We start from the raw sequence: 25,431 nt of genomic DNA, 5'->3' as shown, positions 1-25,431 counted from the left end.
ACCAAAAGACATTTCTGTATCAAAGGGCATTATCAAGAAACTGAAAAGACAATCCACGGAATGGCAGAAAATATTAAATATTGGCAAATCATCAATCTGATAAGGGTCTAGTAACTGGAATGTATGAAGAACTCCTACAATTCCATAACAAAAACACCAACAATCCAATTTCAAAATGGGCAAAGGACTCAAATAGATATTTCTACAAATAATATATGTGAATGTTCAGAGCAACATTATTTATAACCAAAAAGTGGAAACAACTCAGTGTCGATCAAGGGATGAATGGATAAACACAATGTGGTCCATCCATGCAATGGAACATTACTCAACCATAAGAAGAAATCAAGTACTGATACATGCTACAGCATGCATGAACCTTGAACACGTTATGCTAAAGTGAAAGAAGCCAGATGTAAAAGCCTACATATTGTGTAATTCCATTTATATGAAATATCCAGAATAAACAAATCCATAGAGGCAGAAAGTAGGTTTAGGTGCCATGCTTAATATGGAGTACTCACATGTAGGATGTCTACAAAGAAGTTTCAAAACTTAACAGCAGAAAGCAAACAATCCAATTAGAAAAATGAGCAAATGGCATGGAAAGACATTTCACTGAAGATACACACATGGCAGATAAGCACATGACAAGATGTTCAACATCACTGGCCATAAGGGGAAGGCAAATGAAGTCTATAATGAGATATCCCTCCCCACCTATATGACAGGAAAAAAAAATAAAGTGACAATACCAAATGCTTATGAGGATACAGAGAAACTGGATCTCTTCTAAGTTGATGGTGGGAATGTAAGTGGTACAGCCACTTCAGGAAAGAGTTTGTCAGTTTCTTTTTAAAAAAGAGAAAAACTAAACATAATCTTACTATACAACTGAGCAATTGTGCTTCTGTGCACTTATCCCGGAGGAAAAAAAATGAATATCCACACAGAAAGCTGCATGTGAACGTGTGTGTTTTATTTGTAATAGCAGCTTTATTTGTGATAGCCAAAAACTGTTAAGTCAAAATGTCTTTCATTTGGTGAATGGTTAAACAAATTGTGGTATATTCATACCATGGAATACTACTTAGCAATAAAGAGCAAACTATTGTTACGTGCAACAGCTTGGTTAGATCTCAAGGGCATTAGGCTGAATGAGAAAAACCAGTATCAAAAGGTCACAGCTTGTGAGACTGATCTCAGAGATAGTAGGAGCAGGGTGGTAGGGAGTAGAATGGGAGCTGGGGGAGATCTTTGTGGCGATAGAATAGTTTTGTATCTTGATTGTGGTAGTGGTTACATAAATCTACACAAGTATTACAATGGCATAGTACTTTACACACATATTGTACCAATGTCAAATGTCTGGGTTTGCCATTGTGCTGTAGTTAGGTAATATATAATCAGTGGGCGACACTGGAGGAAGAGTATAGGGACTTCTCTGTGTTCTTTGCAACTTCTTTGCACTTCTTATCTGACCATATATGAAAATTAAATGTAAACAAAAATATGCAACATATTAGGAGAAAATATATATAATGGCAAAAGGATTACTATTTACTCATCAATTAGAAAAAAACAACTCTTTAATTTAAAAGTTAAGAAATAAACAGGTGAAAAAATACAACTACTCAATAAATATTTGAAAAGATTTGCTATGTTTCTAGTAAATCAGGGAAAACAAAACAGCAATGAGAATTTATCAAGAGGGTCAAAAATTTAAATATTTGATGTTAGCAAGGTGGGGGCTGCAGACCAGGCCCTCTCATAACACCCATTAACATGGGAATTAAATTGGTATAGATTTTTCAGAGCCATCTATCAAAATTGAGAACATGTATTTGCCAAGTCCCAGCAATGCCAATTCTCTGCCTCCTAGGGAACATTTCTAAGCATACAGGAAATAGGATGCACAGAGGCGTGTTGCATGTGGATGTTGCTGGTGGGGCAGGTGGTACCTAGTACAAGGGTGGCCAGGGTCACTGAAATGCAGCCTTCAGAGGGATGCAGAAGCTGAACAGGCCTGAGAGTTCCCCCTTCACGGAGAGCATAGCCTTCTCTCCTCCTGCAGTGATGATTGAGGGATAAACCTCTGGCTGATGGGACTCAGGCAGGGCCAGGCCGTCCGTGGGTTCCCAGCCTAATGCAGGTTGAGAAGTGGCTCGCCCTGTCACAAACCCCACTGGGTGAATGCTTTGTTTAAAAATTTTCCTCTAGAAGTGAAGCAGCTTCATTCAGTCAAATTAATCCATCCAGAGCAGACCATTAAAAATACTGGTTAGTGAAGAGGGGGTCCTTAACTCACACTTGACAGACCCAGGAGACCTGCTGTAGCACAGATGGGAAATGGGAGACAGCCAAGGTGTGAGGGTGGAGGCTTGCCCAGAATCCCACTCCGAGTGGTTTCAGGGAGAGGACTCTGGTCTCAAGCTCTTCTCCTGGGCTTTATTTACCACATACCCCTCCTCAGGCCCTGAGTCAGGAAGTTGCTTCCCACAGTGATATCTACAAAGAGCTATACAGCCAGCTGGGATAAGGGATGAAGGTCAAACCGAAAGTGACTATTTCTGTGCAAAGAATCAGAGAGAAAAATCTTATGGGCCCAACAGCAGTAGATAATTGAGAAAGTGAGACTAAGAAAAGTCATAAAAGAAACGGTGATTCCTTATTAAACAAGATGGAAAAACTGTCCACTCCTGCCTATAATCCAAGGAGCTGCTAGTGGACGTGGTCTCAAGGCCCATTTTCATCCCTCAAGTGGGCTTCGATGATGAGCGCTCAGTGCCCATGAGGTGGCAATGACACTGTTCCTCTCAGAGACCTTACTTATGTGTGGCCAATTTGCGACAGCTGATTTGTAAAGCAGTTTGGCAATCTGTATCAAAAGCCAAGGGATGTCCATTCCTGCCATCAGGGTCTTCCTCTTCTGGGAATTGATGCCAAGAACATAATTGACAAAGATGTATATTCAAAGATATTTGCCATGGTATTATTTGTAACAATGAATAAAGGCAATGCCAAATGTCAGTGGTCTTTGGGTTTCTCTCTGCCCTGGCCCCCTCTTCAAATCACTTTACATGCTCCAAAGTTACCAACCGTCAGTCCATCCCCTCCACAGCCATGTCTTAAGCTCATACCCGTTTCTTGAGCTCCTGCTTGGTGATCCCAGGATGTCCTTTAGACAACCCCCTTGGATGTACAGAGCTGAATTCGCCTTCCCCCCACCTCCTCCTCTTTCAACCTCTCTTATTTGAATACAGCAAATGGCATTCCCACCACCTAACCCCTCAAGCCAAACATTCAGACAACATTTTTGTCTCCTTCCCATCCCTCAACTTCCCAGCCCTTTAATCACCATCTCCAAAATCTCTCTAAAATCCGCCTGTTTCTCTCCAACCCCACCACCACTGACCTGGTCTAAGCCACCAGCACCCTCCCCTGAATGACCACTGAAATGTAAATTCTACAAAATGGTTTCCTACAACCATACCTTGCCCCTGCCCTGATCCATTCTCTGTCTTGCAGAGTCCTCATCCTAAAATACAAATCTGACCATGTCACACCTCGTGAAAACCTTCAGCCACTTTCTATTCTCCAAAGGATCAGCTCAGATCCTGAGCAAGGTTTACAGGACCTCAGGCCCACCGCTTTGGACTGATCTCTAGCAGCTTCCTCTTTCCCCCATGGCCTTTTTCCAGCCTTAGACGCACCACACCCCCCTTGCCTCCTGTCCTTCTGCAGGCTCTGTGGGGACACTCGCATCTGGAGCTCCTTCTTCCCCCACTGGCTGAATGACTCAGTAAATTAACAAGTGAATACTTCAGATGCTGCCTGCACTCTGGACTGGCATCATACAAAAATGATACTGATAGAAGAAACAAAAGAAATTCCTAGATGGCACTTTTTAAAAATGTCTAATACATTTACTCTCTAGCCAGACACTGTTTAACCCATCTTGAATCTATTGAAAAGTGAGTTCTGACAGCTCAGCCTTGATCTGCCTCCCGCCTGGCACCAGCCCTCCTGGAACTGGTTCCTGTGCACCATCCTACACATCTCCTTCCTGCCTCCCTTCACTACCTACTCTATTTCCAACAATGTTGGGCTATGATAGCTCAAGCAAATACAGGAATAAGGAGGCTTACAGCCAAGGCAAGAAAAAAAAAAGGGAGGGCAGTTAACAATAGATCTGCCAGCGACCAGTAAAAAGAAGCCTGAGGAATAGGAATCAGCCTCGAAAGCAGACCTCTGCCAGGAAAGCAGCTAAAAACACTGACATCTCAGGGTGAATACAACTCAGGAGGTGAATGAGAATAGAAAAGCATAGTGGCTGGAAGAGCAGGCTCCGAGGTCAGAGCTGGATTGATCCCACCTCACCGTGGGCAAGTTACTTCCTCTCTTTACTCGTTTATACCATGAGTTATTGTGTCTGGCATATGGCAGTTTTTCAATAAATCCTAGCTATTCATATTATGAACCCTGAGTATATGGAGAGGGCAGGGAATAGGCTAGAGACAAGCCAGCAAAACTGGGGTTTCAGACCAGAAATGACTTCACTAATGGAGCTGCAGGTAGCATTGTCCTGGGCTGCACACCCCAGCCCTTGCTATTCCTGAGGAGTTGAATTCATAGTCATCTATCCATGGTGTTCTTTTTAATAAGTCCAACATTTTGGTGAGTGACAGCTTCATCCCCAGAGAGAAGGAAGTATTCTTCCTAATTCTTCCTTTCGTGCCCCCTTCATTTGCACCCATGAGTCATTTTCTCACCACTCTGTATTCTGCTCCTTAAACCTTTCTTGGATTCTGTGATACGCTGAAGAAGGCTCCTACTGGCCTGTGAGAGCCAATTGTTAAATTTCCAGAAATTTTGTAAGCTGGTCATTAAACACAGCCATTACCAAAAAGTATTATAAAAATCTCCAATTAAATAAGTTATTATTAACAATATGTTGAAACTCACCATTTCCAAATTATTTTACTGCATTTTACTGTTGTCTGTGCTTTGGAACTTATTTAAATGAAATACATTTCTATGATGGAAATACTGTGTAATGATGTGCTGGTGCACAGCCCTTCCACCCTTGTGTTCAGCGATATCACATTGGGAGCTTGTGATTGGCCATGGTGGTAGTATTTATACCACAAAAATTGGCAAAAGCTACAAATTAGGGCTTGGTTTGCTGTTTTTTCATTCCCTAAGAAAACTAAGAAAGTGATGGAGAAAATGTTAATGCAGATTAAACCTAAAAGTGTGTCGTGTCCATAGTTGTTACATTGTGAATAACACAAAAATTGGGAAAACACTCTTCCAAATTCAAAAACTATGATCTGATCCAGCAGTCACTCATGTCATTGACAGATGAGTGAAGTTAAGACAATCATCTTCATTGTTTCACTTTCTTCTTACTTGTCAATGTAAACAAAAATATCAACCAACATTCATATTGGAACTGCATTCAGTGGTCAATTGCAAACAGGCTGACCAAGGGTATAAGAGTTCAGCAAAAATCAACAAATGCATGCTGTGAGAATCAAATGGCTATATAGAATTTGTAATAAAGAGTATTTTATATTTTATTACTTGTAAATTGTGCAATATACATCCTTCATATCAGTAAAATTTATAATGAACTTATTAGATGCATATGTATTTGTTTTTGCTCACAGTGCTGGCAGCACCAGCTTGGAGACCTCCCCTTCTCTACATCCCACTGTTGTTTTCTTAGGTTAGGCCATCTGTCATCATTCCAGGTTTCATCCTCTCCAATCCCACACCCATATTGCTACTAGATTAATCTTCTTAATATTAAATGCAGACACGACACATCCTTCATTAAAACTACCAGTGCCTATCTGGGACCTTCTGAGTGAACTCTGGGCCATAGAAGGCCTTCCTTGCTCTCCCCTGTTCACCTCTGCAGCCTCCTTTCTTATCAGATTCCCCTGTTCCCACTTTACTAAAGTTAGGCCAAACTGCCTGCTGTTCCCAGAGTATGCTTTACTTATTCATGCCACTGGGCCTTTGCATGTGCTTTTCTCTGCTTGGGATGCCTTTTCCAATCCCCCTGCTCCCAACTCCTGCTAGTGTTCGCTTAGCATTAAAGCCATGCTCAAGCAACACCTCTCCCAGGAGCCCGTGCCACCTCCATTTCGGCACTTGCTATCACTGCCAGTTTTCATGCAGGTCCAGCATTCTGCCCCCCGACCCCCACTGTCCTACAACCTGGAAGATCCTCTGGGCTGGGGGAGACATCCCCAGCACTTGGCATGTGGCCCCAGGAGATACCAAGTAAGTTCTTGTTGAATTAATGAACTACTTAATTGGTTTCAGCTACAGCCTATAGCAAATCACAGGATTTAGCCAGGAGAAATAGACACGACTCATCTCTGAACTCAATTGTTGTTTTAAAAAAAAAAAAATGTTGTTTACACTGTTGAAAACCTCAATTGAGTTTTTTCTTTCCTTTAAGCATACAAATAAAGCCAGGTGAATCATTTCTTTTCCATTGTTTTCTGGAAGTCAGCTAGGCATACCCTGGGTCTTCTTACTTTAAACCACTGATACTCTTTAAGCAATAACCAAAACACTTGCTTCTGAAAGATAGTGACAGCCATGATTTACTGGGCTACTCAAATGCTCCAAGTATGTTCTAAGTGCCTTACGCGTGTCACCCCATGAATCCTCAGCAACATCGTAACGCATGGGGCATTATTATCCCCATTTTACAGGTAAGAAAAATGAGTCTTAGGAAAGTTAAAAGAGTCATTTGAATTTGCACAGATGCTGAATAGCAAAGCAGTGATTCAAACAAGGGGTGGTCTGATTCTGAAGTCCATGTTTTCTCTTCTGAGCCCATTCTTTATTGCTAAAAAACAAATACAATGTCTATCAGGCTTAGCCAATGGCCTGGAATAAATAATACTCCAAATAATACCACAAAGGACACTGACACAGGTCCTTGCCCAGCTGTGTTCTTCTTATTCCGGATACCTAGACCCAGTAAGAAGTTTGCCCTTTCCCTGACCAGATTTATAGGAGAAAATTGAATGATGCCAAGGAATACCTGCGTCCTTCGTTAAAGGCTGCATCCAAAAGTCTCCGTGACCAGGTCTAGGCCTTCATCATGGGACAACTTTCCAACAAGGAGCAGGGGTCTCTTGCAAGTCTGTCCGCGGAGCTCCCTGCCACCAGCACTGTTGCCGCTGCCTTTGTTTACTGCTTGTCACTAAGCACTTGCTGCCCAGTGAGTGAGTCAACAAGGCCCCTTCCCTTTCCTGCCACCACTCTCATTCCCTGGGCCCTGCGCAGTCTCTGGCCTGTTAGCAGGCACTGCCACCCCAGCAGCCTGCGTCCTCAAAGCCAGTGACCCGTGAGAGAGCCAGGAAGAGCTCAAGTGGATTAGGTGCCACTGAAGGCAATGGGATTGCTGCTCAGCAGGGCTTTTACACTGATGTCTCTTTATCTCCTGGCCCAATCAAAAGAAAGAGCTCTGCAAGGAACTGGGGGCGGCCCCAGAGCAGAGGCTTAGTGTCATCAGCTCAAGAGTCCTCCATGCCCTTTCACAGTGTCAGACATTGGACCTGCAACCAACACGACAGGGAACCATGTGAAAGCAGGAGGAGGAAATGATAACCTGGATCTGTCTGTGAGAAAGCAAGAAAAATGTGGTTAGAGAAAGGGGGAAAGGAATTCTTACTCTCTCTGGTGCTTGGATTCAGAAAGGAACCAGCAGAGATGGGGAACAGCAAGAAGTAGATCATAGCTCTGTAGCAGAAGGGGCAAAAAAACAGATCTCTCAAGCCCTTTAAATCAATAGCAGTGTCAAAACTGAGGCGTATTTATTTAAAAAGAAAATATGAGTTTTTGCTTGACTACAGAACAAAATACTAAAATTTGAGGCCGGGCACAGTGGCTCACGCCTGTAATCCCAGCGCTTTGGGAGGCCAAGGCGGGCAGATCACGAGGTCAGGAGATCGAGACCATCCTGGCTAACATGGCAAAACCCCGTCTCTACTAAAAATACAAAAAATTAGCTGGGCCTGGAGGCAGGTGCCTGTAGTCCCAGCTACTCGGGAGGCTGAGGCAGAAGAATGGCGTGAACCTGGGAGGCGGAGCTTGCAGTGAGCCAAGATCGGGCCACTGCACTCCAGCCTGGGTGACAGAGCGAGACTCCGTCTCGAAAAAAAAATTTGATGAAACTCAGTTCTGGTGAGGGCATGGAGAATGAGTACTCTCATATGCCGATAGTGAGATTATAGATAAGTGCAACCTCTCTGCAGGGAATTTGGTAATATTCATCAAATTTGTAAAAGTACATATCCTTTGTAAACCCAGCTGCTAAGAAGTAACCCCATGGACATTCTTGCAAAAGTTCACCAAAGCATCTGAGAAAGGATGCTCTTTGCAGTGTATTTTGGTAGTAGCAGAAAACTGAAAGCCACTGAAGTGCCCATCAACAGTGATTATTGTAGTTCACACACAGTAGAAAACCAGCTATGCAGCTGTGTAAAGGAAGGAAGTAGATCTGTGTGTGCTGGCATATAACAATTGCCTAGAAAATTCTTTAAGTGACAAAAGGTATGGAATAGCCTAGTATGTTTCCTTTTATCACAAATAGGTACATAAAGACCAGGTATATTTACCTATATTTATGTATATATATTCTTTATACACTGTAGTATATTAGAATATTATGTAGACTTATTCTTGTAGTTCTGGAAGGAATCACAAGCAACTTAATAGTGGTTGCTAGGGGAAAGAGTTTTGGCTCATTATTTAGTCAGGAAAATTATTGTTCATTTTGGTATTTTTCCCCTTATAACCTATGTTATATTACTTGAAAAAAACTAAAAAACACAATGTTTTACATTTTTTCTGCTTAAAGCTTTCTATATTGACATTCCCTGCTAGCTAGCAAAACATTTTACAGTATCTGCAACCATCTTTTACTGTTTTTTCCAAACTTGTCTTATCAGATTCAGCCTTGAAGACGATAAAATGCAGATTCCCAGGCACCACCCTGAATCTGCTGAACCTGAATCTCTGGGCCCGAGCCAGAGCATCTGCATTTTCAGCAAGTGTCTAGGTAATTTTTATTTAGTAATTTTTTCAGGCTGACCACGCAACCTTTCTCCCAGAAGAAGAAAGTTGACTTCTCCAGTCATGTGGCTCGTTCACAACAGAACAAAAAGCAACACCTAAGTCATCTGCCAACAGGTAAATGCTGGTCTGCTTAAAGTCACCACCACTTTCACTTTTTCTGTTAAAAATACTAGCAGTAACCCCCTTCTATTGTTGCTCTGCTAACATTTCATTAAGTCCATTTTTTTTGCATAAAAATTTTATCAGTGTGTTTTTGTTTTTCAAGTTATCAAAGCTAATAGTTTCTCTCTGAGTTATCTCTGTGTCATTCCCCATATAATTTTGTTATATTTTATATATTTTTATTTTTTAAGGTTATTTTCATGTCAAAATTCTTTATTGTGTATGATCATTTAAAAAAACTTTATTTTAGGTTTGAGAGTACATGTGAAGTTTTGTTACAGAGGTAAACTCATGTCATGGGGGTTTGTTGTACAGATTATTTCATCACCCAGATATTAAGCCCACTGCCCAGTAGTTACTGGTTCTCGGTCTACTCCCACCCCCCAACCCTCAGGTAGACCCCAGTGTCTGTTGTTTCCTTCTTTGTGCTCATAGTTCTCACGATCTAGCTCCCACTTATAAGTGAGAACATACTGTATTTCATTTTCTGTACATGAATTAGTTTGCTAAGAATAATAGCCTCCAGCTCCATCCATGTTCCTATGAAAAACATGATCTCATTCTTTTTTATGGCTGCATAGTATTCCATGGTGTATGTATACCACATTTTCTTTATCCAATTTGTCACTGATGGGCATTTACATTGATGCCATGTCTTTGCTATTGTGAATAGCACTGCTATGAACATAAATGTCCGTGTGTCTTTATAATAGAACAATTTATATTCCTTTGGGTATATACCCAGTAATGGGATTGCTGGGTAAAATGGTATTTCTGTCTGTAGGTCTTTGAGAAATTGCCACACTGTCTTCCACAATGGTTGAAGGAATTTACATTCCCACCAACAGTGTATAAGTGTTCCCTGTTATTTGCAACCTTGCCAACATCTGTTTCTTTGTACATATTTTATTAATAGCCATTCTGACTGGTGTGAGATGGTATCTCATTGTGGATTTGATTTGCATTTCTCTCATTATCAGTGATGTTGAGCTTTTTTCATACACTTGTTGGCCGCATGTATGTCTTCTTTTAAGAAGTTTCTGTTCATGTCCTTTGCCCACTTTTTAATAGGGTCATTTGTTTTTCTCTCGTAAATTTGTTTAAGTTCCTTATAGATGCTGGATATTAGACTTTTGTCAGATGCATATTTTGCAAATATTTTCTCCCATTCTGTAGGTTGTCTGTTTACTCTGTTGATAATTTCTTTTGCTGTGCAGAAGTTCTTAAGTTTAATTAGATCGCATTGTCAATTTTTCCTTTTGTTGTGATTGCTTTTGGTGTCTTTGTCGTGAAATCTTTGCCAGTTCCTGTGTCCTGAATGGTATTGATTGCCTAGGTTGTCTGCCAGTGTTTTTATAGTTTCTGGTTTTACATTAAGTCCTTAATCCATCTTGAGTTAATTTTGTATATGGTGTAAGGAAGGGGTCCAGTTTTAATATTCTGCATGTGGCTAGCCAGTTATCTCAGCACCATTTATTGAATAGGGAGTCTTTTCCTCATTGCTTGTTTTTGTCAGCTTTGTTGAAGATTCACATGGTTGTAGGTGTACAGCCTTATTTCTGGGCTTTCCATTCTGTTCCATTGGTCTATGTTCCTGTTTTTGTACCAGCATCATGCTGTTTAGGTTACTGTAGCCCTGTAGTATAGTTTGAAGTTGGGTAACTCAATGCTTCCAGCTCTGTTCTTTTTGCTTCAGATTGCCTTGGCTACTCAGGCTGTTTTTTGGTTCCATATGAATTTTAAGATAGTTTTCTTCTGGTTCTGTGAAGAATATTGTTGGCAGTTTGATGGAAATAGCTTTGAATCTGTAAATAGCTTTGGGCAGTAAGGCCATTTTAATGACTTTGATTCTTCCTATCCATGAGCATGGGATGTTTTTCCATTTGTTAGTGTCTTCTCTGATTTCTTTGAGTAGTGTTTTGTAATTCTCATTGCAGCAATCCTTCACCTCCCTGGTTAGCTGTATTCCTAGGTATTTTATTCTTTTTATGGCAATTGTGAATGGGATTGCCTTTCTGATTTGACTCTTGGCTTGGCTGTTGTTGGCATATAGGAATGCTAGTGATTTTTTTGTACATTGATTTTGTATCCTGAAACTTTGCTGAAGTTGTTTATCAGCTGAAGGAGGTTTTAGACTGATCAAAATCTTTGAGTTTATATATTTTTTAATTTAATTGCTTCACTTTCAAAAACTGTGTTTACTCCTATTTATAGAGAGTTCTGGAAATTGAGGTATATAATCAAGTGAAATTCAATAATAAATCCGATTGCCAGTTGTGCCCTTTTGTTTTCCAGAGAAACAGAACCAATTGGATATTTATTTATAAGGAATTGTCTCATGTGATTATGGTGGCTGAGAACCTCACAATCTGCCGTCTGCAAGCTGGAGACCCAGGAAAGCAGATGAGATAGTTTCACTCTGAGTCTAAAGGCCTGAGAAACATGGTAAGTCCCAGTCAAAGAGCAGAAGACCAATGGCCCAGTGCAGTCAGCCAGACAGAGAGAGAGCAAATTCTCCCTTCCTCTGCTTTTGTGTTCTGTTCAAGCCTTCAACAGATGGGGTGATGCCCACCTACATTAGGGAGAGGAGTCTGCTTTACTTAGTCCACCAACTCACAGGCTAATCTCACTGGGAAACAACCTTACAGGTACACTGTATTCATCCATTTTCATGCTGCTGATAAAGACACACCTGAGACTGGGCAATTTACAAAAGAAATGTTTACTTGGACTTACAGTTCCATGTGGCTGGAGAAGCCTCACAATCATGGTGGAAGGCAAAGAGGAGCAAGTCACATCTTACATAAATGGCAGCAAGCAAAGACAGAGAGCTTGTGCAGGGGAATTCCTTTTTTTAAAACCATCAGATCTCATGAGACTTAGTCACTATCACGAGAACAGCATGAGAAAGACTTGCACCCATGATTCAATTACCTCCTACCGGGTCCCTTCGACAATATGTGGGAATTCAAGATGAGATCTGGGTGGGGACACAGCCAAACCATATCATCCCAACCCGGCCCCTCCAAAATCTCACATCCTCACATTTCAAAGCCAATCATGCCTTCCCAACAGTCCCTCAAAGTCTTAACTCATTTCAGCATTAACCCAAAAGCCCACAGCCCAAAGTCTCATCTGAGACAAGGCAAGTCTCTTCCACCTATGAGCCTGTAAAATCAAAAACAAGTTAGTTACTTCCTAGATACAGTGGGGGTACAGGCATTGTGTAAATACTGCCATTCCAAATGGGAGAAATCGGCCAAAACAAAGGTTCTACAGGCCCCATACAAGTCTGAAATCCAGTGGGGCAGTCAAATCTTAAAGCTCCAAAATGATCTCCTTTGACTCCATGTCTCATATCCAGGTCATGCTGATGCAAGAGGTAGGTTCCCATAGTCTTGGGCAGCTCCACCCCTGTGGCTTTGCAGGGTACAGCCTCCCTCCCAGCTGCCTTCACGGGCTGGTGTTGAGTGTCTGCATCTTTTCCATGCACACAGTGCAAGCTATCATTGGATCTACCATTCTGGAGTCTGGAGGATTGTTGCCCTCTTCTCACAGCTCAACTACGCAGTGCCCCAGTAGGGACTCTGTATGGGGACTCCGATCCCACATTCCCCTTCCACACTGCCTTAGCAGAGGTTCTCCATGAGAGCCCTGCCCCTGCAGCAAACTTCTGCCTGGGCATCCAGGCATTTCCATGCATCTTCTGAAATCTAGACAGAGGTTCCCATACCTCAATTCTTGACTTTTGTGCACTCGCAGGCTCAACACCATGTGGAAGCTGCCAAGACTTGAGGCTTGCACCCTCTGAAGCCATGGCCTGAGCTTGACACTGGCTCCTTTCAGCTACAGCTGGAGTGGCTGGGGCACAGGGCACCTAGTCCCTAGGCTGCACACAGCACGGGGACCCTGGGCCTGGCCCACAAAAACACCTTTTCCTCCTAGGCCTCCAGCCCTGTGATGAGAGGGACTGTCACAAAGGTCTCTGACATGCCCTGGAGATATTTTCCTCATTGTCTTGGTGATTAACATTCAGCTCCTTGTTACTTTAAAAAAAATTTTTGTTTTTTTATTTTTTACACTTCAAGTTCTAGGATACATGTGCAGAACATGCAGGTTTTTTACATAGGTATACATGTGTCATGGTGGTTTGCTGCACTCATCAACCCATCATCTAGGTTTTAAGCCCTGCATGCATTAGGTATTTCTCCTAATGCTGTTACTCCCCTTGCCCCCCACCCCCCAACAGGCCCAGGTGTGTGATATTCCCCTCCCTGTGTCTATGTGTTCTCATTGTTCAACTCCCACTTATGAGTGAGAACATGCAGTATTTGGTTTTCTGTTCCTGTGTTAGTTTGCTGAGAATGATGGTTTCCAGCTTCATCCTTGTTACTTTTGCAAATTTCTGTAGCCGGCTTCAATTTCTCCTCAGAAAATGGGTTTTTCTTTTCTATCACATTGTCAGATTGCAAATTATTTGAATGTTTATGCTCTGCTTCCCTTATAAAACTGAATGCCTTTAACAGCACCCAAGTCACCTCTTGAATGCTTTGCTGCTTAGAAATTTCTTCCACCAGATACCCTAAATCATTGCTCTCAAGTTCAAAGTTCCAAAAATCTCCTCCAATTTGGGGCATATGGGGTACCAATTTGGGGGGTACCAGAGCAGGGGCAGAATGCCGCCATTCTCTTTGCTAAAACATAACAAGAGTCACCTTTGCTCCAGTTCTCAACAAGTTTCTCATCTCCATCTGAGACCACCTCAGTCTGGAGCTTATTGTCCATATCACTATCAGGCTTCTGGTCAAAGCCATTCAACAAGTCTCTAAGAAGTTCCAAACTTTCCCACATTTTGCTGTCTTCTGAGCCCTCCAAACTATTCGAACCTCTGCCTGTTACCCAGTTCCAAAGTTGATGCCACATTTTTGGGTATCTTTTCAGCAGCACCCTACTCTACTGGTACCAAATTACTCTATTAGTCCATTTTCATGCTGCTGATAAAGACATACTCGAGACTGGGCAATTTACAACAGAAAGAGGTTTAATTGAACTTACAGTTCCATGTAGCTGGGGAAGCCTCACAATCATGGCAGAAGGCAAGGAGGAGCAAGTCACATCTTACATGCATGGCAGCAGGCAAAGAGAGAGCTTGTTCAGAGGAACTCCTCTTTTTAAGACCATCAGATATTATGAGACTTATTCACTATCAGGAGAACAGCATGAGAAAGACTTGAACCCATGATTCAGTTACCTCCCACCGAGTCCCTCCCACAACATGTGGGAATTCAAGATGAGATTTGGGTGAGAACACAGCCAAAAAATATCATACACCCAGAATAACATTTAACCACATATCTGGGCAACCCATGGCCCAATGAAATTGACACATAAAATTAGTCATCACAAGTCTACCCTGTGTCTACTTGACTGTGATTTAAAGACAAATAGTATATCTGTAAAGTGTGTATCACACTTAATTTCCAAATAAAGACAAGACAATAACAAGGGCATTATTTCACCTAACATGTTACAATTATCCTGCATACAACAAAAAAAAAAGTAATAACCCTTTCCTCATAAGAGAGGTAAATCCTTGAATGATGTTTACTTCTCCTCTTGATATATTGTAACTTAAATACTTGATGTAAAATTATCAATACTTAAATACTATGATATAAAGTCAATATATATTATGTTACAGATAAAGGAATAAGAAAGGAAAGAAAACAAATATTATATACACACACAAAAATATATTCATAACAAAATAAGGAGGAAATATTCATGATAATTACAGTCCTCATTTCTGTAACTGTTTACATGGTCGTTGCTGGTGTTTATAACTATTTTCTCCCACTACTCATTCTGTATTCCCTTTACTTTCAGCATATATCACAGATGACCATGGTTCTTTACTTGGTGGAGTGACCTAAACCTTCATTCCTGAAGTGTCTGAGCCATTGGTAGCTCCTGTCTGAACTGGGTTGTTGTAGTTTTCCACTGACCTTAATCACAGGGCATGGTAATACTAAGAGATGCCCTAAGAGATCTCCAATATTTCAGACAGACTCTTCCTTACTCCATTGTGTAACAGCAGTTGAATTTCCCTTTGGCAGTGAGGATCAGTCACCCCAACCAGCATAGTAACTCCCATCTTTGCCTGTTGATTCAGAGGCATGAAGAACCCACAGTGAATGGGTAGTCTTAACGGTTGTGTCTCCCAGTAGAAGCATTCTTTCATCTGAAACTAAGACTTGACAGCATGCACAGCATAAGGTCACAGAAACAGGAAGTAAAAGTTTTGCTGTGGGTCGCTAGGGGTAATAATGAATGGTGCCACTCTCATTTCTACCCCGACTCTGGGCCCATGAAACCTGGCTATGGGAGAAGGAACACCTTTAATGAATGCTGATTCAGAGCATATAGAGCTTCCCAGAAAATGCTTCCCCAACCCTGCAAGGCATTGCCACCTAGATGGTGTTGTAACTGAGTCTTCAAAAGGCCATCCCACTGTTCTAAACCAGCTGCTTCTGAATGGTGGGAAACATGGTAAAACCAGTGATGTGCTAGCCCCTGTCCCCCTCCTCTGGGCTCTGCTCCAAGAGCTCTGCCCAACCAGCACTACGCCAGATTTCAGGACCTGTGTGGGTTGCCTCCTCCCTGCATCTGTCCTCTAGATGTGGATGTGGCTGGAGCTTGGCCGTGAGGACCTAGAGTCCCTGACAGTGTGGGGAAGACTTGGAAGAGTAGTGACCCGTGGCCTGGGGCTAAAAGTGCATACATTCCAAAGAGTTAGAATTATCATTTCACATTTAATCTTCCAGGAGGTTATGAAGGTACATTTACCAAGGTAAGAAGACAGACATATCTAAAGAGATTTTTATTTAAAACCTGATGGCTTGACTCATAACTTTTAGATATTTAGACCTAACATACATGGGCCTCCACTTGCATTCTTTGCCCTGGGTCCTGCAAATGTTAGAGAGGGCCTGTTCCTTTACTGGAGCTGTCAGCTCTGGATTCCCTGTGGTCTATCCTGCCCTGCTTCTTTATAACGTCAACACATCTTTGATCTCCTCACTCCACCTTCCTCACTCTACCTCAGCCATCTACTCCTGTGTTCATAACTCAACCTTTGTCATTACAAGGAAATTTTGCTGTACTATCTGCAAAACTTACATCTCAAACATCCTAGGCTCAGACCAGCCACTGACTCATATTTTTCCAGCTTATTCCCTCAAGTTACCCAACTCTGACAATTTTTTGTGCTCATCAAGACCTCCCATCCATGATCCATGAACCCTACCACTTTTCCACTGTTCTGTACTTCTCTCACTCTCCAGCTTAGAGTTCATGGTCCATGTGTCAGGAACTCCTACTAAGCATGCACAAGCATCTGTTTTCCCCTTCCTCCTGGGCACACATCCAGACCACACTTCCCAGCCTCCCTTGCAGCTAGGTGGAGTCATGTGACAGAGTTCCAGCCAATGGGACATGAGTAGATAGGATGTGTGCACAGGAGGGGGGTTCAGAATGGCAGTAATGATAACCACAGTGACCTTGGAAGCCTGGGACCCTAACTTGCACCCACCTAGAACATTTTCCCTGGAGTATTAAGAAAAAGGAAATCTATTTAATCTGAGCCATTGCATTTTGTTACATCAGCTGCATTCCTATATCGCCTCACTGAAATCACTCCCCTGCATATAGCCGGGAGGGCAAGCACCAACGTGGCCAGGGTTAAGAGCAGGGATTGTCCAACCAAGACCACCTGGGTCATATTCTGGCTCCACAACATACTGGCTGTGCTACCTGAGCAAGTTATTTCTCCTCCGTGCCTCTGTTTCCTCACCCGTAAAATGGAGATGATAATGGAACCTACTCCTAGATCCGTTTGAGACCCACAGGTCTGGTAAGCAAGTACTGTAGAACAATGAGACCCTGCCTGCCAGAGTGAACGCTATGTATCTGCCACCACTGCATCTGCTCTCAACCCCACTGCTTCTCTCATACTTAACTGGGGCAGGGGGACCAAATTCTAGTTAAATTCAGGCTTCCCCTCCTCCTGTTTGTGTCCAAGCAGCTGAGCCATGTTGAAGAATGTCACAAACCCCTGCTGTGCTGCCTCATCTTGCTCCCCACTCATGGCTGCAGCCCACTGGTGGCCCTCGCACCTCCTAGCTGTCCCTCTGCATGTCTCTTCAGTTCTCCCAGGCTGCAGCCACGCCTTCTCCTTGCCCGATGCTGAGCAGTAACCTCATGCCTCACTGAGGAAGGAGAAGCTGTCAGAGGAGAACTCCTTTGTGCTCCCACATCAAACCCACGTACCTCCCTGTGTTCCCTTATCTGTTCCCTTATCTGTGTTCCCTTATCACCTGTCTCCTGGTTCTTCTCAAATTAGGCTCCTCCTGCCCCCAAAAGCACTGAAAGGACTCTGTCTAGGATGCTAAATCCAAGAGTCAGTCTCAATTCTCATTTTCCCTGACCTGCTAGCAGCATTGGATCAGCCCTGTTTCCTCACAACGCTTTATTTCCTTGGGTTCTAGAAAGAACGCTCCTGTCTTTATACCCCGCTGGCCACTCTGTCTTCTCACCTGCTTCCTCCCGCACTGCCCTCTAAACATGGGATTCCTGGGAGTTTCTTCCTCAGCCTCTTCTCTTCCCTTTCTGTCCCCACTCCTCCCCGACAATCAGCAAGTCCCATGGTTTTAGTTACCATCATAGGCAATAATCCCAAATTCAGATTTACAAAGAGCACCTGTCTCTCCAATTTAAACTCTGGATTCTTTTGACCAACTGCCCACACTTCTTCACTTCCTGAGATCTAATAGGAAACTTAAATTTAAGCTTATCTGAAAGAGAATTGTTGATTTTCAAATCGTCTCTCCCACCAAAAAGAAACCCTTGCTCCCTCCCCAATTTAATTATCTCAATAAATGTTCTTACCATAAACCTAATTTCCCAGGCCAAAAAAACAAAACAAAACAAAACAAAAAAACAGCCACCCTTGACTCCCCTGGGTCCTTACATCACATCAATTGGCAGGTTTTGCTTAAAACATCTGACGCTCCTCACCATCCCTCTTCACCCTCCCCTGGGACTATCATTCCCCCACCTGAACCACTGAGGGAGTTTCCTGGCTAGTCCTGCTCTAATGATTGATGACCCAGCCTATTAGCCACTCAGCAGTCAAGCTGTCCTTCGAAAACCAAAGGCAGATCGCGCAATCCCCTTGTTCAGGACCTATCTGTGGGTGCCCACTGATCACCTGTGATCTAACCCTGGTTAGATCTAGTCCCTCTCTCCTTGGTGTCCCCTGCTCCAGTCACACTGGTATTCTTCCAAGGTCCCAGTTTGTTCCAGGGCTTTGCATGTGCTGTTTCCCCTGCCTGGTGATCTTCATCTGCTATGATGTCACTTCATTCAGGCCTCTGTCCGAACGCTGCCTCTTTAGAAAGTCTGTGTTCCTTCATCAGGCTGGGTCCCCTTGCCTCTATTAGTCCCCTTTATAGCAATTACTGGTTTTTACTTTAATACTATGTATTTATTTCTCATTTATTTTCTATCTCCCTACTGACAAATAGTAGCTAACCGATGGCTGGGACCATATCCATCTTGCTTCCTGCTTGTGGCAGGATGTTTTCAGCTGCATGTAACAGATGAAGCAATGAAAAGTGATTTAGACAATCAAGGATATCTGTGACCCCACATAAATGCACATTCAGCAGCTCAGCAACATCAGAGCCTGGGGTTGACATTTGTTCTTCTCACACCAAAGAATGGCTGCTGCAGCTCCAGCCTTCACATCCAACTCAACCATGTCAGAAGGAAGAGAAAGGACTTTGATCTTCACATCTGTTTAGAATCTTCCAGAATCCCTAGTCAGCTTCCCCTTTTATATCCCTGGCCAGACAAGATCAAGGGCCCACCCCTAAACCCAAGTAGAAGAGGATGAGCAAAGTTGGCTCTGATCAGTCATGATTTCTCCCTGGAGGGGAGGACGAACTCAGCTTCCTAGAGCACGTGCTCCCTGATAGGTTCACAAAATGGGACCCTGAGATCAAGGAGGAAAAGGGTGTGTGGCTATTAGGTGACAAATCCGGAATGATTGTCTCAATTCTGTATCCCCTGCACCTAGAACAGGGCCTGGCTCAGAGCAGATGCTTGATAAATGCATGCTGATTGGATGGTAGAATATTTGTGCCTTTACAGAGGAGAGGTGTCAGAGGGAGCAGGACCAGAAATAATGTGCTGTAACTCAGGCCCACTAAGTGTCAAGGTTTTTGCATGCAGTACATGAATCCAAACACACATACACACACACACACACACACACACACACACACACACACACACACAGGGAAGCAGGGAGTATTATCCTGATTTTACAGATTAAGAAATTGAGGTACAGGGAAGTCAAATAATTTTCCCAAGGACCCATAGCTGTAAAAGATGGTAAAGTTAGGATTTGAACCCCAAACAGTCTGTGTTTCTTCCCCTAGAAGAACCAATGCTAGTGAAAGCCTTGGAGAGGTAGAGGGTAGTTCTTTCTTTGAAGTGAGAGGGAGGGAGAAAGTGTGGAAAATGTTCAGGTTCAAGGGGAGAATGTGGACAATCTCATGTCAGATGGCCCCAGTCTTTTCAGTAAGTCACCCTCAGAGTCACCTGCTGATGAGTAGGATGAAGCTCAGACAGAAGTGGAAATGGATTGGCATGAACACGGGGAGGACGGAGATGGTGACCAGGCGGAGAGGAACAGTGGAGATGGTAAGCAGCCAGTGAGCCCCACAGCTGGGGCTGTGCAGAGCATCAGAGAATCAGGAAGACCCAGGGAGGTGGGGACAGGGGTGACTGGGACCTGGAATGAGGGAGGTACAAATGCCAGAGGCTGGCTCGGTGCCTTGTACCTGTTCTGTTGGTGGGGGAGGGCAAGGATTTTTCAAGAGTTAAGTCTGAGCAGACCCGCTCCCAGGTTTCAAATCTGGGGCAGATGGTGTCTGGGTAGTTATTGAAAAAGGCTGAGCAGAAAGGAGGCTTTGTGTACAAAGGAAGGAGGATCCTGCTAAACACCAGTGAAGGGGCTGGACCCCGGCCAGACAGTGCTTGGCAGGACAGGCCTGGGCTGAACTGGATTGTATGTGACCAGAAAGGACAGGGAGTCCAGGGAGCTGGAGAAGAAGACAGAGCCAACTGAGACTGGCAGACCAGCCAGAAACAGCAGGGGCGGGACCTGGGACCTGGGCTTTACTTAACAGCCCCAGGGCTGTAGGGCTACAGTTCAACTTCTGCAGAGCTCGCCTGTCAAGTACAAGGGCAGCTGACAAACGTGTGTGGTTTGAGATGACTTGACCTTGGTTGGTATTTCTACTACCTGCTTAGATAACATCTGGGCACTGTTTTTCTAAGAACTGCAACTGAAAAGGAAAGCACACACTTTACTAAGATTCCCACGGCCAGGTCCGTGGGCCAGGCCTGGAAGCCACAAGGAGGAGGCTGAGGGAGGTTCTCCTGGTGGGAGGAGGACTGCCCACCTCCAGCTCAGATGCTGTGGGTGCAGACACCTGCCCCTGCCACGTTGGCTCAGGTGGCTCTCTTTGCAGGTACAATGAGCTTACGAACAGCTCTGGCCCAGGTGGAGGAAGAGACAAATCTGGCGCTCAGAGGAAAAGCAGCAGTGAGTTGGGGCCAGAATCACTGATCCACTGAGACAGGCCGTGGAGACAGAGGCACACATGGAGCCTGCAGGAGGAAGAGCAGGAGGAGTCAGACATAGGGCAAGGTCGCCCAAGGCAAAGCTTGTAGACACTGAGCACCTACGGCCTTTCTTCTCGTGGCAACACATTCCAGTTGCTGACAAAGTTCTAGGAAGAAACGAATGATCTCTCTGGCTCCCAGCTGAAAAAGGAAGTGCAAAGTTTGGGAAAGGGGCCCATTCTTGGGTGATTTATCTACCATTGAAGAAGGGGCCTTAAGGAGGCCCCTTTGTCCTGGCTCCTTCCACATCACAGGGGGCAGGAGAGCCTCTGGATGTGTCCAGTTGCAAAGCAGCTGAGGCTGGCGATCTTCCCGTGATTTCTCACTCAAGTATTTGCCCTAACCAACAAGATGGCTTTAATCCATAAATGGCCCACAATGGGTTTGTCTCACATGCACTCGGTGCTGCCTGGGCTCCTGTTGGGTCATAAGGTGAGAACACGGTGCCCTGCCCCCTCGCCCTGCTGCAGTGCCACACGCATAGCCACCCTGCCCACCCTCCTTGCTCCTTCCCACCCTCCGCCTGCCCACCTGTCAGAGAAACTCTGCCTCCCCATGTCTCTCGGCTCCCGTGGTGGCCTCCCTTCTCACTAACTCTTCTGTTACATAAACTGAGGCTGGACCTGAAAGCACACAACAACAATGCCATTTATCCCCATCGTTCAATCAGTCATTCATCTCCCACTACTCACGGGACCCTGAGCAAGTGACTTAACCTGTTTGTTAACATGGAATGATTGTGAGAATTAAATGAACAAATCCATGGCCATCCATGGCATATTTTACATGTTCAATATGAGTTCATTGTTATCACTATTGATGTTTTCATTATAGTCTGTTATCACTTATCCAAACATTTACTGAAATCAGCTGTGTGTCGGGTACACTCTACAGAGTATGGGAGGAAGAATGGCCAAGGAGGCCCACATTTCAGCAGCTCCGCACTGGAATGGTCTGAACACCGCCCCTCTATCTGTACTTCAATGGGCCACTTCCTGTAAAGAAAAAAAATCTTATCCAATAAAGCATTTCTTTGCAGAAGTCTAGAAATCCTTTGTATTCTCTTGGGTCATGACCTCTCTGTCAATATGATTTCTTCCCCTGGGTTAAAGGACTCTGCCAAACATGGCGAGCAGGCCATAATGAGAGATGGGGTGGTATGCATTGTCTGGGATGCTTTTCTTTGCCTTTGTCAAGTTGCAGAGAAGAAAGGCCTTCCGAGAACAGGGACAAGGCAGTCCCCTATCCCACAATGCAGACATGACACCGCTGCATCTTCTGGTGACCACACCACCTCGTGGTCACCACTGGAACTCCACCCAACCTCCTAAAATGTGAAAGTCAGCCGCAGTCCTTCTGTCAGAGTGACCTTGAGGACTACTTGGTGAGTGATATGGTTTGGATTTGTGTCCCCGCCCAAATCTCATGTCCAGTTGTAATCCCCAATGCTGGAGGAGGGGGCCTGGTGGGAGGTGACTGGATCACCGGGCAGATTTCTCCCTTGCTGTTTGCATGATAGTGAGTGAGCTCTCACGAGATCTAGTTGTTTAAAAATGTGCAGCACCTCCCCCTTTGCCCTTTTCCTCCTGTTCCTGTTATGTAAGACATGCCTGCTTCCCCTTCACCTTCTGCCATGATTGTAAGTTTCCTGAGGCCTCCCCAGCCATGCTTCCTGTACAGCCTGTGTGAGCCAATTAAACCTCTTTTCTTTATAAACTACCCAGTCTCAGGTATTTCTTTACAGCAGTGTGAGGACAGACTACTACAGTGAACAACACTGCCTAATTGAGGCAAACATTCTTAGAAATGAAAAAGGAAAACAACCCACTCCTCGGAAGACAGTATGTAATAGTGGTTCGAGCCAGATTGGAGTTTCACCTCCAGACGAATGAGCTGGGTGGCCTTGGGCACATTACACAGCCTCTCTAAACCAGTTTCCTCATCTGAACTGAAGTCATAATAATGCCTATCTCATAAGGTCGATATGAGGACAGCATGAAGTTCCGGATGTGTGGTTTCATACATGGCCAGTTAGTACCTGCCACCTGAGCATCCTCTGTCTCCTCCTGCCCACCCCCTGCCACTGGATTCAGTGTTAGGAGTGCAAAGTCCATTCACACACAAGCCCCGTCTTGCTTGGGTCCATGAAAACTGATGTTTCCCACACATTTCTGGAACCACCAAATAAAGTCCACACATAGCCGCAAATCAGTCCCAATCATGACTCCCATAGCTGGAGGGCCATACACACTGCACATGTCACATCTGCCTGCCTCTAAAGGGCCACCTGAATGGGGACATGGTGACAGCTTTATGGCAAAAGGTGGCCACACAAATTCCTCCCATCCCTGTACACTGTGCCCTTTGCTGAGAGGTTCTGGACACTGATGCTCTGGCCCTCTCAGGATTATAAGCACTACCTCAGGCTGGAAAGGAGTCCCTCCTTCACTCTGCTGTGCCCAGTCAGGAGAGCCCTGCCAAGCCTTACTGGGACCCATTGTGTCACAGAGTAATAGAGGTTCTCCATCCCCACACAATTGCTTTCCTTCCTTGAAGTGGGTTTGAAGTGCTAGCTGCATGACATCTTCAGAGCCAGCATCCCATCAGGCACCTGATCCAGAACGCTGCTAACTCGCTCTGTCTGTTCCTTTTTTCCTGGCCCCAGTGAATGCCAATTGAGGATAGACTTTGTATCAGTTATCTGTCTATTACCAGGAAACAAATGGCTATAAAGTTAGTTGGCTTAACACAACAACCACTTTATTTGTTCATGACCCTGTGGGTCAGCTTAGCTGGGTGGTTTCTCTTGGGTGACTCATGTGGTTCCAGGAATCGTCTGATGGTTTGATGAGGGCCTGAGGGTCCAGGTGGCCTCCCTTACATGTCTGAGAGTTGGTGTCAACTGTCAGTTAAGTCTTTTTATCTCCTTGTGTCTCTCATCTTCCATATGGTGACTGCAGCTTTCCTAGAGGACAGAGGTGGGAGCTGTAAGGCCTCTGGGGGGCCTAGAGTCAGAAGTCACACGGTGCTACTTCTGCTTTCTAACTGGCTAAGGCAAGTCCCATGAACAGCCCAGATTCAAAGGAAATAAAGTCTACCTCTTGATGGGTTGACAGCAAAGTTACATTTCAGAGGAAGCTCACACAGGGATAGAGTGACATTTTGCAGCCATCTTTGCAAGCAGTCTCCCACATAGTCTTGGGGTTTTTTGTTTATTCTATCTCAGTTGGCTCCTCATCCTTCCTGGAAATCAGTGAATGTAAGTTACTACTCCAGGGTGGAGGAGCAGAAGGACTTCAACACCAAATGCATCTGTATGTTTCTTTCCCCCCTCACCTCTTGTCGTTGTCTTACTTCTGCCCCATTTCCCACAAGTGTGTGCTGCTTGGATCCTTTCTTTCCTTCTAACCTTAAAGACAAACATTTCTTTCTTTCTTTTTTTTAAAGAAGGTTCTTACTCTGTCTCCCAGGCCGGAGCACAGTGGCACAATCATGGTTCACTGCAGCCTCAAGCTCTCAGGCTCAAGCAATCCTCCCACCTCAGTTCCCAAGTAGCTGGGACTACAGGCACGCACCACCATGACAAGCTAATTTTTATTTTTATTTCATGTAGAGATAGGGCCTCACTTTGTTGCCCAGGTTGGGAAAGACAAACATTTCTAAGCCAAAAGCAATAGCTCCATCACTCAGAGAACCTCCCAGGTGCCAAAAATCAGTTCATCCAGGCCAAGGACAAGAAGCAGTCGTAGTGACCATGGGGAAGGCAACAAGGAAACAGATGTGAGAGATAATGAAGAGATGAATCCTGCTGGTGAGAGATGCAGCCTTTTAAAATTATTTAAGATCCCTCATTTGGAAAGCACATTGGAGAGAAGGCAAAAGAAGAATGGAAAGTAGGTAAGGCTGAGATAGAGTGTGAAGATCTAGTCCTCCTTGGAAATTTGATCATGATTGCTTTAAATGTTTACATACATTTTGGGATAATTGACAGTTTTGCAATACCAACTCTTCCAATTCATGAACATGGTACATCTCTCCCTGTATTTAGGTCTTCTTTAATATCTTTCAAGCAAGTTTTGTAATTTTATCCTTTTGAATTTAAAGCATGTTAAGGCTATAACATTTTTATTTAAATATTTCTTAGTAACTTTTTTGAGAAGCGTGTGGCTACAGATGTGGATGCTGATACTCTCAATGAATAGTGGAAGTGTTATGTGGTCTGAATCAGTGGTGGAGACAACAAACGAGGTTTCCCGTAAAACAGGTGTCCCTATCCATGGTCACGTTTGCCTGCTGTTGAGAAAGAGCATTTCTGTAATAGACCAATAACTAGATAAAGAAAGCACAAATCTGTTTGGGGTTGCATTGTGGATGCCAATCTGCATGTTCTCAAGTTAGTGACTTAAA

At 44.1% G+C, this 25,431-nt stretch overlaps 1 protein-coding gene across 6 annotated transcripts in view; it reads right to left on the bottom strand.

Annotated features, from left to right (window-relative positions):
* The window catches only part of FRMPD2 (FERM and PDZ domain containing 2), a 126,100-nt gene extending 111,135 nt beyond the window's left edge, over positions 1-14,965 (bottom strand). For all 6 annotated transcript variants that reach the window (XR_010135213.1, XR_008669024.2, XM_031015537.3 and 3 more), the window contains exon 1: positions 14,326-14,965. Coding sequence is in view for 4 of the 6 variants with exons in the window: in XM_031015537.3 (XP_030871397.3) it covers positions 14,326-14,398 (73 nt within the window). In the remaining 2 variants the exon portion in view is untranslated. The remainder of the gene's footprint in view (positions 1-14,325) is intronic.
* Positions 14,966-25,431: the final 10,466 nt, after the last annotated feature.

This window comes from Gorilla gorilla, chromosome 8, assembly GCF_029281585.2.
Source record: "Gorilla gorilla gorilla isolate KB3781 chromosome 8, NHGRI_mGorGor1-v2.1_pri, whole genome shotgun sequence".
NCBI classification, from domain to species: domain Eukaryota; kingdom Metazoa; phylum Chordata; class Mammalia; order Primates; family Hominidae; genus Gorilla; species Gorilla gorilla.
This window is presented reverse-complemented; position numbering and strand designations above follow the sequence as displayed.